This window comes from Chenopodium album, chromosome 22, assembly GCF_948465745.1.
Source record: "Chenopodium album chromosome 22, dcCheAlbu1.1, whole genome shotgun sequence".
Taxonomy (NCBI): domain Eukaryota; kingdom Viridiplantae; phylum Streptophyta; class Magnoliopsida; order Caryophyllales; family Amaranthaceae; genus Chenopodium; species Chenopodium album.
The window spans coordinates 18,517,890-18,531,383 of NC_137855.1; the positions used below are offsets into that span (position 1 = coordinate 18,517,890).

Sequence of the window (13,494 nt, forward strand, 5' to 3'; positions counted from 1 at the left end):
AATGTATCTAAATAAATCTGAAGGCTACCTAAAAGAACAAATGCCTTCGTCCTCCACATGTGCATAATAGTGAGTCATGAAACACTACTCATCGTTGCAAATCAATACTCAAATTTATTGACATACCAGGAACTAACACACATTCCTAACCAAATCAACTAGTCAAGCACTATATTCACAAGTAGTTGGATAAAATTGACGCATGTTAAGGTTCCAAGGCAATCAAACATCAAATCATGATCAACTAATCCACAATATTTATCATCAAAAACCAAGAATCAAAACAATTTCGAAAAATTTCATCAAGGGGCACATGGAAGCATGATTCATAATTCATTGGAATAAAACTAACCTAAGAAAGCAATAAAATCTATACTAAGCACACCAAAAGAAAACAAAAATAAATAAATAAATAAAAAGAGAGAGTGAAAGATATACCATGTGAACACGAGAACCTCCCCCCAAGCTAAATTGGATAATGTCCTCATTGTCTTAAAGGGAAGCTAGTAGTCAAGGTGACTACTCATCATCATCACCACATCAATGCCACCAAAGTCTCGAGGATTGCAATGCATCTCTTTGGAACAAATTTGGGCAAGAATGAAACAAAGTGTTAGTGGGAAAAAGTCTAAATTTGAGTCAGGTGCACTATTCTGATCATAACTTTTTATCTATAAATCATAATGCAGTGATTCCAATTGCATTGGAAAGTAGACTTGAAGAGATTTCCAACTATAGGTCACACGCCAAAATCGGATAAGAAACGCAAAAGTTATGGCCTGTCGAAGTTGACGACTTTTGCTGACACGTACGCGCGCCCGATCGGGCGAGCTCAGCCCGATCGAATACGAGTGCAATTCAGCTTATTCTTCTCCTTTTAAATCAGCCTTCTAGATCAAAATCTACACAAAAATAAACTCCCACAAGCATAAGATACACTCTCCTTACCTCTCCAAAACAGAAAACGAAAACACACAACAAAAAGAAAAGACTAAACTAAAAAAAAAAAACAATAAAATACGGGTTGCCTCCCGCAAAGCGCTAGTTTATCAAGGTCCCGCTCGACCATACTATTTCTCTCAATCGGAAGAATTCAATGCCTTGAGTAACTTATCAAACGCTCCTGCAAACATTTCATTGGGCACTAGATAGGGCTTAATTGCAAGCACATTAATCCCTTCTAGTTCCTCCGCTAAAAATTTAAAATTAATAGAACAAACATGGAGGTAGTCATTGTCTTTATCATCCAATAATGATTTGAATATTTTACCCTCATGAATAACCTCATCATCAACAAAGGAATTTTCAACCACCGTTTCTACAACTAATGATTTTTCAATCACCAATTCGTCAACCAGTGAATTTTCAACCACCAAGTCTATAACGGGTTCTTCATCCTCAATAACATTCGTATTATTATAGTGTCCATAGACTTTTTCATCAAGAGCCTTCCAATAACTTTCATTAGCAACTAATCGTTTTCGAATATGATCATATGTTAATGGAAAGACTCTAAAATCATCAGGAGCACGTACAAAAAACTCACTATAAGGGCATTCAGGATTTTCATGACAAAGACGTTGACAACAACAGTAGTCAGGTGCTGCATAAAAATCATATAATTCTTGTAATGACATAAGCATGGATATTTTCAACTCATAAGGAATATAAGGGGGGAAAAAAAATAATTTAGACTCAAATAACAACTAGAAATAAAAATAAAACCAGTTCCCCGGCAACGACGCCAAATTTTGACAGGGTAAAGTCGTATCCCCTAATCAAAAGTAATTACCTAAGTCCTCTAACTAAAGTAGATAGGGAAGTAGGGTCGAATCCACAGGGAAACTGGTCTTTCTATTCCTAATTAATTAATTTAATCTAAATTATTAAGGTAACCAATGCTGTTGTAATTAAAGACTATACTACGAAGAATATGAGTAGGGAAAATAAAGTAGGGAGAAATTAAATATTAAAAGGTCTAGGGCATAGGTTCACCAATAAACAATATTCCAGGGTAAAACATAATAATCAATCATCAATGCATCAATTAACCAGATTATAAAGGGCTTTCGCTACGTATTACAATCACAGAATTAATCTACCGGTATTAAATCTCATCTCTCGAATCCCGACTTAACCATTTATAGATTAACCTGCCTATTAAAACTAGACCTAAACATCAATTCTCATCTCTCGAATCTCGAATCAATATTGTCAAACTCATGCATAAAAGATCAGGCCTAATCTAGTCACAGAGCATTAAATCAATCAATAGGAAATCAATTAAGCATTGATAATTAACAACAATAAATTACCCCTTCATATTATTCATGGATCCCCACAAACCCTAGAAAGAGAACTACTCAAGCATAATTAAATCTAAACTAATCAAAGCAATAAAAGAAGACATGATAGAAGAAAGAAAATAAATAACTGAAATTAAACCAAGAGTTGTAGAGAGAGAAACAAGAGAGAAAATAATACTAAGAGTTTAATTAAAAGGAGAGAGAGAAAATAATACTAAGAGTTTAATTAAAAGGAGAGAGAGAAAAGTTAGAGAGAGAAAGAGAAAAGAAAACTAAATTAAAAACTAAAACTAAAACTAAACTAAAAGAAAACTAAAACTACCTAATCCCCCACTTACCTACGTACTACCTCCTTAAATAGGATAGGAAATAGGAGTTTTAAAACTAAATTAAATCTAATCCCACTCAAACTAGGACTAGATAAGCTAATTATATCAAGAAGTTTCGTAACCGACAATGCCCGAAACAGCGGCAACAACTTATAGTAGTAGGCCCAATTGGAGTAGACTCGCCTTCAGGCCCAGTAGACTTCACGCCCCATCAGCTTCTTCTCTTCTTTACTTTAATTTGCAAGCTCGGGCCCTTTCAAGCTTTTGGCCCAATTTCTTTCCTTGGTTGGTCTGTAATAATAACTTGTAAAATCTTAGACCTTCTCATGTATCGAGCCCTTAATCACCAAACTAAATTAATTTAGTTTGGCCTTGAGCTTCATATATATATATAGTCATAAAATACGATCAAACTTCAATATCTTTGTAGTGGCTCAATAAGCTCGGGAATTGTCATAAATCTGCAAATTCCTACAAAATAATACCAACTCTACAAAAACACTAGAAAACGTATATTAGTAATAAAAATAGCTCCGTAGAGCTCAAATAAGCACAAATATAACCGTGGGACGGGGAATAAAAATATATATAAAATAGACTCATCAAGCCAAAATTGGCGAATGGAAATTTTAAGTTTAAGTTAATTAAATATTATCTTTTAATATTAGGAATTTAATATATAACAAACTTTAGCACATTAATACAAAAAAAATTATTTTAAAAAAATGAAAACAAACCGTGCATCGCACGGGCTTCATCTAGTTTTATCTAAATATGTAACAAATTTTACCACATAAATACAAAAAAAAAAAAAAAAAATTCAAATAAATCGTGCATCGCATGAGCTTTATCTAGTACATGTATAATTGTATATTAAAAACGAAAATTTGTTCAAAAGGACCACTTAAGTGGCCTCTTTTGTTCAAAACGATCTATTAAGGAAAAAGTTGTTTAAAAGGACCACAAAACACAGTTTGAGTAGTTGAGGAGGACCAAAGCCGATTTTCAGGCAAGTCAACGCCGGAATCCGGCGTTGACCATCACGTGCCAAGCATGTGCTTCATTATTTTGAGGCCAAATTTTAATTTTCCCTTTTTTTCCCCTCTTTCCACCAATTCCCCCCAAATTTCCCCTTTACCCCCAATTTTTCCCTTTCTTCTTCTTTCTCACTCCTCAAAGCATAAACCATGAACCAAATTTGTTTTTTCCTTTTTCCACAATTTCCCCCCCCATTTTTCCCAATAACCCCAATCATCCCTTTTACCCTTCATTCTCTCTCCTCATTTTTGTAACCTTTGATTATATTCAACCCGTAAATTCGCATTTATTTTCAAACGAATTCATCCACACTATAATTGAGGATAATTCGCTCAAGGTAAGCATTGTGGGTTTAGGTGGTTGTGGGTTCGTTAGATGTTTGTTTGGGCTGTTTGGTGGAGGTGCGGAGGTGTGTTGGAGTGGTGGCCTGGTTGTTGCCGGTGGTGAAGTGGGAGGAGGGTTAGCATGTTGTGGGTTGATGTTGTGCTTATTTGCTGCTTGTGGTGAAGTTAATTTCATTAACCATTTAACTTGATGCTTTGACCTCACTAACAATGGCAAACAAGATGAGTATAGAGAAAGAAAGGAGGAGAGAGAATGAAATTGAAAAGGGTTAAATCGGGGTTAATTGGAAAATTAGAGGAAAATTTTGGAAAAAGGAAAAAAAAAATAAATTTTGGTGAAATTAATGAGTCATGTGCTTGGCACGTGATGGTCAATGCCGGAGTCCGGCGTTAACTTGCCTGAAAATCGGCTTTGGTCCTCCTCAACAACCCAAATTGTCTTTTGTGGTCCATTTAAACAACTTTGTTCTTAATAGATCTTTTTATTAAACTAAAGAGGCCACTTCAGTGATCCTTTTGAACAAATTTTCCTATTAAAAATACCTCTATAACAAAAATAAATTACAAACATTATGTGAATTTAACAGTTAACCTTCGTAGCGGCTATGCTCCTTATGAGTTGTGATTACACAGACACATCAATCGGCCCTGCTCTTAATTACACTTGATTGACACGTAAAATCGGAAGTCTCAACCCAGAAAATACGTCAAACCCTATCTCCTCTCTCTTTCTCGTATTCAATCATCTGTTGCCCTAACCTGTTCTCCTCTCCAAACCCTAATCCCCAAATTTCCATGAAAATCAATTCTCATCAACAAATTAGGGTTTCCGCCATGAAAACCATATCTTTCTGATGATCACTTCACCCACAAAATTCATAGCAGCAGCAGCAGCAGCAGCTCCATCTCAATAGCTTCTTCGACTTTCGACAATGGAGGGTGGAAACGCTGTTGAAGATCCTGAGTCATGGGAAGTGGCGGATGTGGAGGAGAGTATGAAGAGATTGCTGCTTTCTTCTTCTATCAAAGACTCTGTTACTTCATCTTCTCCTAGCAATTCTATTTCAGCTGATGATTTGACAACTTCTGGTTCGCTCAATTTGGGTTTTTCAACTAGTGCTGAAAACGCTGAGCTTTCGGATGATGCTATTAATCAGGTTGATCAGTTTCTTCGCGAAGCTTTGCAAAACCCTCGTGAACGCTTGTCCAGTAAGTTTGTTTGTTGTTTTTTTAGATCTTTTTGATTCAGATACGTGTATTTTTCTGTGCTTTGCGACGCTGAATTGAAATCATGCTGATTCTTCGTTGCTTATGTACTATAGATTAGACCAAGAAAGCAGAAAGTTATGTTTGTAGAATAGTTTGATTAATTTGGTATCAAAAAGTTTCGATGAGGTATCGGTGAAGCTGTTATATGACGAGGTGGGAATGTGGGATTGGTGGGTACATTATTTTCGAAGTAATCGGTGGTGTATTACGATGTCTATTCCCACTCTTTTGTTAGGTGTGACTACCATGTCAAAATCAAGAATAGAAATGCATGATAGCGGAGTATTTCGGGTTTTATTTTGTCTCGTTATGCTTATGTCCTGGTATAGGAATGTGGCAATGCTAATTGATTTGTGGTTGTCTCTAGCTGAGCTGTGAATTGAGTATTAGCTAATGTCACTTGAAGGTATAAAAAAGTCATAATGGCCAAATGTTGCGTTAGCCCAGAAAGATAAAGCAACAGTTCTATGGGCATCAATTTGGTCGATTTCTCGACAATTCAGTTGGATATGGAAACTTTTTGTTGATATGCTTGTAAATACAGATTACAGAATCAGCTGCGTTTGTGAAACTGATTTGCAGTTTATTTATTTATCTATTTTTTATTTTTTGTTTTTGTGTGTATCTATTATTCTTAGTATATATGAGGGATCTCACAACATGGACATTCTGTAAGATTGTATTAGTTGTGTAATTGGTTTAGTCGTGAAAGTTGTAGTTTAGAGTGTTTGCATTCTCACTTTCTTAGGGATGCTTGTAGATTAAGATTGTTTTTGCCTTTTGGTATCACTAAGATGTAGCATGTAGATTGGTGGTTAAAACTCTCGTCTCTCTCGGTGTGTTTGGATTGAAGGAAATGGAGGGAAAGAAGGGAAGAGAAATGGAGAGATGGGGTATCTTTCATTTGGATAACAAATGAGGAAGGAAGGGAATTGGAGGGGAGAGAAATGGAGGGATTAAATTGTAGGAAAATGATCCCTCCAACAATGGAGAGATATGGAAGGAAAGCTCACTAATTTTTCCTCCCCTCTGCTTATCCTCCCTCCCCTTCCCCCCCCCCCCCCCCCCCCCCCTCTTTTTTTTAATCCAAACACACTATCTATGATATATATTTGCTTTGAGGACCATGATACCGTCATTAAGGCTCGTAATTGGGCTTATTTTCCTCCCACTTTTCATTCCTCCCTTTTCTCTTTGCATGAGCTGTGTGTGGTGTCCGTGATATTTCTCTGCTGATTGTGACTTATTTAGTGAGATCCGTATTAGAGCTTTATGTTTCATTGAGTACGGCAATATGAGTAGTTTATTAACATATACCATTCTTTAAGCTGTTTTGTACCAAAATCATAATGACTTTTGTTTTCTTTGCAGCTGTCTCTTAAATGCAATCCTAAAATATTCTGTTTGTTTAAATTTTTTTTTAAAAATATCTTGAAGTCTTGTATCAACGACATATCTTACTTGTTAGTGTATGTGTCATCATAATTCCACAAAGATTTTGCTTTTGTTCTTTTTGGTTTTGGTTATTTGTTTTGCAACTTGTCAAGCTATTAGTATTACAAAATTCAGTTCCATGTCGGCATGTCATAGTTATCTGTTATGATTCTTATGAACCAATGACTTAACAGCATCATTAGGATTTCATGTGTCTATTTGAGTTGCAACTTCTAATCTTCTGAATGGTTTTGCTGTGTATTGTCATGTCGATGTCATTTTCTTTACAAGTTCTGATGTTGAATATATTATTGTTGATTTCAGTCCTGCGAATGGAACAAGATGTTGAACAGTTTATTCAGGATCCTACGCAGCAACAAATGGAATTTCAGCAGCTTCCAACTTCTTATTTGAGGCTTGCTGCTCATCGTGTTGCTCAGCATTACTTTCTGCAGTCTATGGTTTTGCTAGATAATAGTCTCCCTGATGGGTCGGGCTCCAGAATTATAGTCCAAAAGACTTCAACTGAGTGCCGTTTGCCTCGTATCCGCCTGGCAGATATCCCTGTAAACTTGCCTCAAGAAGACAATGGCATTGTCAAGGTTGCCATTAAACAAAGGCCTCAAAAGCATTCATCTTCATCCAGCAGTGGTAATTCTGGTTCTCAAAAAACAAATCATAACAAAAGTGTCGAGGAAAGAAAAGAGGAGTACAACAGAGCTCGTGCACGGATTTTTAATTCAAATAACCCAAATGGTTCTCCTGGTTTAAAACCTGATGTTGAGGCAAAAAAAACAGATAACTTGCAGCTGCCATCTTTGGGACTGCCAAAAGTTGATGAGAAACCTGCATCTGGAGCTTCTGACTTGAGTAGCAGGAGGGCTGTTTCAGTAGTTGATTCTTCAAGTGGTAGCAGTAGGTCAGCTAGAAGTAGAACAGAAAAAGACCCTGTTAATAGGTACAGACCCAATAATAGGGTTGCTATTTTTAGGGACCGTGAAATCGACCGAAAAGATCCTGATTATGACCGGAATTATGATAGGTATTCGCTTTATTTAATATGATTTGGGTTTTCTTATCTGGACAGTTTCATTCTTCATTCTTGCCTTCTTGAATCCTTCACTCCCAGTTCCCCAGAAAGAAAATAGATTAAAATCTTTTTTTTTTCAACTAACTTGGCCTTTTCACTATATATGTTCACTCACTCGAATGCTTTCTAGCACATCCAGGTGTATAAGCATGAACAAACGAGTTATATGATAGTACACATTGTTTCCTTTTTATATACTGTCTGTGTGTGCTGGTGGGGGGAGAGGGGGGTGGGGGGAGGGAGTTAGAGAGAGAAGGGAGTGTTGTGTGTTGATTTATCGTTGGTTTTTAAGCTTGGGCTGCAATTTGCATGGACAATTTCCCCTTTACCCCGTCAATACCCCTATAATATACAGGGATATATATTTCTGCTTGTTTAGCATAAGTCGTTTAAAACTTCAATTGAACACAAACAAATCTTAAAGCGTGGATTTTCATTTAGACCTAGATCTAAGCTACACTATTTTACATGTAATGTAACCATAAGTTTGTCTATTGAAGTTGCTTATTACATTCTTGATATCTAAAATCAGCCTGTAGTCGGCATTTTGATTTGCAAACTTCAGTTATCTATCATCACCTTTAATTTTTTGTATTATTGCTGTATGTGCTTTTTGTTCTCACACGATGAAATTTATTGGAGAGCTGATCTTCCCCAAATAGCTATTGGGTTGCTTTTAGTTGATTACATGTGTAGCTTGTATTTTATTTTATATCATACCTTATAGCAGGTATCACTTTTTCCTGTCCTCTGCTCATAACTAAGTACAGATGATTGGATTACTAGTTCTCTGTTGCACTCTTGTTTAAATTTGCAGAGTATCATATCATAAGTCAACTGTTTGCCCTGGAATAAAATATTGCTTTCTTTAGTGACATTTCCTTAGGTTTCAGAATTAAGTCTTTTCTATTAACTCTCCTATATTGAACCAAATTGTTAGCTTTCTAATGTTACGATGTAGTAGTCTTTATGATGCTTGTAAAACTATTTCTGCAGTTCGATATTGCCTTCATATGTCTTATTATTGATTTCTCTGCAATCAAATATTTATTGTGTGTGAGCATTTTTTTTTTAAAATTATATGCTAATGATTAAGATTGTTTGTTCAGATATCTGCAAAGGTTTGACCCTGGATTTGGATTTAATGCTGGGCCCTATACTGTCCAACCTATGTACTCCCCTGCTGTTAATTATAATACAGAATTTCCTCAACTTGGCTCAACTCCTAGGCCTCAGATTTCTGCTGATCCACCTAGGCCACTCCCACAGCATTTACCTCCATGGGCATCTCCGTCTAACCCTGCAAGTCTCAATTATGGTCATCCAGAGGCCATGATGGCTGCATATAGTCCAAATCATGTTAGTCCACGTTCTGCATCTACTATATATCTACATACCACTCATTACCCTTGTCAGCGTCCTGGAATGCCATTCATTCATCCTCATGAACATATTCACCAATCATATCAGCAGGTATGCATATTCTCTATTTATATTTTGTTGTTGGGGAACGGGAGGGAAGGGAAAGGCCCTTCTTGGGCATATTATTGAGAGAGGTGAACCACTGAGGGAAACCACTGTCTCTACCTTTACCTTTGTTTAGAAGTATTTTTACAATTATACTTGCTTATTCTAATGATGGTTAACTGGCCTTGTCTCCATGCTTGCTGGCTTCTCATGACTATTGTGAAGATTTTGACTTTTGAGGGAGAATAATGGACATATTGCTTTGATTGTTCGAATTTCATGTTTATTTTATTTAGTACGTCTTCCTGTTGGTCAATTTGACCAGGATGTTTGGGTTTATGATGGGTATTGCTGATTAATTAGCAACTTGGTAAAAAAAAAAATGGGGTGGGTGGGGGGGGGGGGGGTGATTCTGACATAGTGGACAATTCTGCTTTCACTTCAGTAACAAACTGGTAAACAAACAAACTCTGTTGTCATATGGATCTCTCTACCTTTACCTTTATTTAGAAGTATATTTACAATTATTCTTGCATAGTCTAATGATGGTTAACTGGCCTTGTCTCCATGTTTGCTGGCTTCTCATGACTATTGTGAAGATTTTGACTTTTGAGAGAGAATAATGGACATGTTGCTTTGATCTATGTTACTTGGACTCGGGTACCCATGTCCGACACGGGTATGTGTCTAAGTGTCCGACTCGGCTTTTTTTTGAAATATTTCCATGATTTTGAACTAAAAGTGAAGTGTCCGGTGTCATACCCATGTCCGAGTGTCGAGGGTCCGACACGGGTACGTGAGGTGAAATGAAGAGTCCGAGTAACATAGGCTTTGATTGTTTGAATTTCATGTTTATATAGTGTCTTCCTGTTGGTCAATTTGACCAGGATGTTTGGGTTTACGATGGGTCCTTGTTGATTAATTAGCAACTTCGTAAAAAAAAAAAAAAAATTTGTGTGTGTGTGGGGGGTTGTCTGACACAGTGGAGGATTCTGCTTTCACTTCAGTAACAAACTGGTAAACAAACAAACTCTGTTGTCATATGGATCTCTCTTTTTTGGCCACAGTGCTGGAAAAGGGCATGTCCAGTTGTCCACGATTTGCCTGACTATTTTTGATAACCATGGTCAAAATTGTGGGATTACAGAATAATTCATCTACCAATGCTCTATTATTTATTTATTTTTTTTTTATTTTTTTTTTTTTGGGGGGAGGGGGGGGGGGGGTGTGGGGTGTGGTGGTTGTTCAAACCTAGATGGCTAGACCTTGGAAGCATGGACATCTTATGTTTTCAGAGGAAGATTTTAGCTCTGCATAGAGGTTCTTTGTTTGTTAAAAAAGTGGGGTAATAAGAAGATTAAATAGTTAATGTCAAAGCTACATCATTGGGCCAACTCTGTTAAGCTCCTTTAGTATCAGGGTTTCTAATTAGAAAATCTGATTGCTTTCAACAAATATTAATTGCATTTGCTTGTATAATAAAGCTAAATAGTATAAATTATCATTCGTATCAAATGTAAATTTTTCAATGGCAGCTTTAAAACAAGTATATATGGCTAATAGCCTAATACAATGATGTTGGAGGATATTGGAATGTGACGTAGGAATTTGTTTTTTACCAAAATGGTTGCTGATTGGTTGTCAATTGTTTCTCTCATGGTTCTCCTATATTCTATTATTTTTCTCCATCTATAAAGGTCTTTGTATTAAAAGTATGTTTAGGTCGGTGACATAGAAACACCTATTTCGTGTATCTTTAACCCCTTTCCTTTCAAAAAGAAGAATCTTTGGCATATTCATAAACAATTGTTTATAGGTCCCAACAAGGATTTAATTGGAGACGTGTGAGTTGACTTGAGGGGAGTTAATTAGCTCTGAGACAAATTCAGGGATCACGGTATCCACATTCCCTTTTTGTACCCAAAATTTTAGAAATGGCTTGGGGATTATGTCCCCGAGCTGTCCCAGGTACAGAACGACCACAAAACTGACGTACCTGTGCTTCATAAGGTGGAGTACCTACCTTGTTGAAACCATAGAACATAACACACTCTTATGGTTACATATTAAACTAATGTCTTTGTATCTGGTTAGGAATCAAATATTGAAGTAATGTTCCTCTTTAGTATTCCCTATCCTTTGGTAGGTAGTGAATTATGATTAATTTGTAATTATATACTTTAGAGCTTTAGTTTTGGAAACTTTAGTGCTTGAAATAGCAGGAGACGACCTATGTGTGGGTTTGAGGACCCCGCATGGGTACTCAAGGTGATATTTGGATTTTGAATAGCATAGGCAGCAATAACACTAGATACTGATTTGATGCTGGTTAAACTTTTGGTGTCTTGCCTGTCTGGGTAGGTCTTTGAAAAAATACTTCTTACATCCTCAAATTGTCTTGTATAAAAATATAAAATTATGAAATTTGATATTGTAAGGAAATGTGTATGAGTGGTAAGAGACTAAGAGGAAAATAGTTTAGATAATGAATAAAATATAGGAGGAGAAAATTCTTGTAATTAGTTATACTCATCTTGGCATTTTGTTCTTATATATTATTTCTTGTGCAATATGTGCAGTCGCAACAGCAACAACATGATGCAACCCTTGGATTTGCCCGGCCCCGTTGAGGGGCATGGGCAATGCCTGCACCCTGCCTGCTTGGACTCTGAACTCCAAGGAAATATGGCAGCTCATTCTGTGTGGCAGGGTGCACAGGCATATTGAGCTGAGGTGGGCCAGAATGATCTAAATTTGTTTGGGATACTTTTGTAAGCAGTTAGCTGGCCTTTTCTCAGTTCACATTTAGATTCCTTGCATTTCTGCAAGGGAGCTTGTGATTGGGACACATCTCAATCTGGAACTGCCATTGTTGATGATGATGATGAAAAAAAACTGAAAGCACGTCGTTACTTTGAGAGGCCTGAGATTTTTTCAGTTAAGGTATGCCAAGAATTGGTGCTTTCTATAACTTGTAACTATAGGAGATGCCTATTACAAACCTTGAATATTTTCATATGGATATATGCTGTGATACGCTTGAAATACAAGCCTAATTTTTTGCTGGATTTCATGCAAAAGAACTGTGCATGACAGGATTTTATAGTACCTTACTGTATAATGTAACGGAGAGGAACATAAGCCCAGTACAAATTTTATAGTATTACATGCTTTTTTAATTTGACATGAAGAAACAACTTAGGCCTTATTCCCCTTTATTCCCCTTTTCTTTCCATTTATTTTAGATTTTGATAAGGGTTAATAAGGGTTATCCAATTTCATGATACAACTAATATGAGCGCTAATAAGTTTGTAATAGTGAAAATTAGGTTAATAGAATGCATCCTTTTTTGCTCAACATTTATTTTTTTTTTTTTTAACCTTGTTTTAATAAATCTCATTTAAAATTCTTATAAGGAGCTTTTTGCAGTTGTTGCATTGATAATAATGCTTTGGAAACTTGAAATATAGTCTGGCTAAAAAGTTTTAAAGGCATTGGCTTCACTGTTTAGATATATAGACATGCTTTATAAAATTATCTTTCGACTCTGATTACCTTATAATTGTAATTACAAACTGATATCTAGCTTGTATCTTTCAATCTTTGTAGTAACCCTAGAAGCCTGGAGCAAAGTAAAACGAAATTGGGGATGTAATGCTCCCTGAATGTTGGCATGGAGCCATGGAGCATTCGGATAAAGTTCTGTTCGCGAGTACTCTCAATTGCTTGTGGAGGGATCGATATGATGTTAATATTAGCAGCACACGCCTTTGTTTTTGTTTGGATTCCAGTTGAGATATTTCTAAATATGTTGGATAGTTTATGTACCTTTCAAATTCTTAATGTAGATAATGTCGTCACCGCTCACTAAAATGCATTACTATTGAGCATCAGCCTTAATCTACTACGATGTTCCTATTATCTGCTCAATTTCTTTTTCTATATTACTTTACATATTGTTCAACTGTTTGTCAATTGTCATCTTAAAATATCAAACTACTCAGTCAGTAGATAACTATGATTATGGTCACCCAATTTAACCCTTTCATCAGGTTATCGGTTTTCGAGGCTGAACGAAGAAAACACATTTTAAAGTTTATATAGATATAGACAATTGAATTTTCAGAGGTACTATTTATGCATAAATTTAATACAATTGAATGAATATATAATACCGCTATATGCGCATATAGTATCACCGTATGTTCAATGGTAT

At 36.1% G+C, this 13,494-nt stretch overlaps 1 protein-coding gene across 1 annotated transcript; it reads left to right on the top strand.

The window, feature by feature from the left end:
- Positions 1–4,597: 4,597 nt before the first annotated feature.
- LOC145605630 (uncharacterized) lies at positions 4,598–13,232 on the top strand. Its single transcript, XM_081661701.1, has 5 exons — positions 4,598–5,226; positions 7,045–7,762; positions 8,920–9,283; positions 11,857–12,220; positions 12,888–13,232. Exons 1-4 carry the CDS (start codon positions 4,950–4,952, stop codon positions 11,905–11,907), a joined length of 1,410 nt encoding a protein of 469 aa, XP_081517827.1. The 5' UTR covers positions 4,598–4,949; the 3' UTR covers positions 11,908–12,220; positions 12,888–13,232.
- Positions 13,233–13,494: the final 262 nt, after the last annotated feature.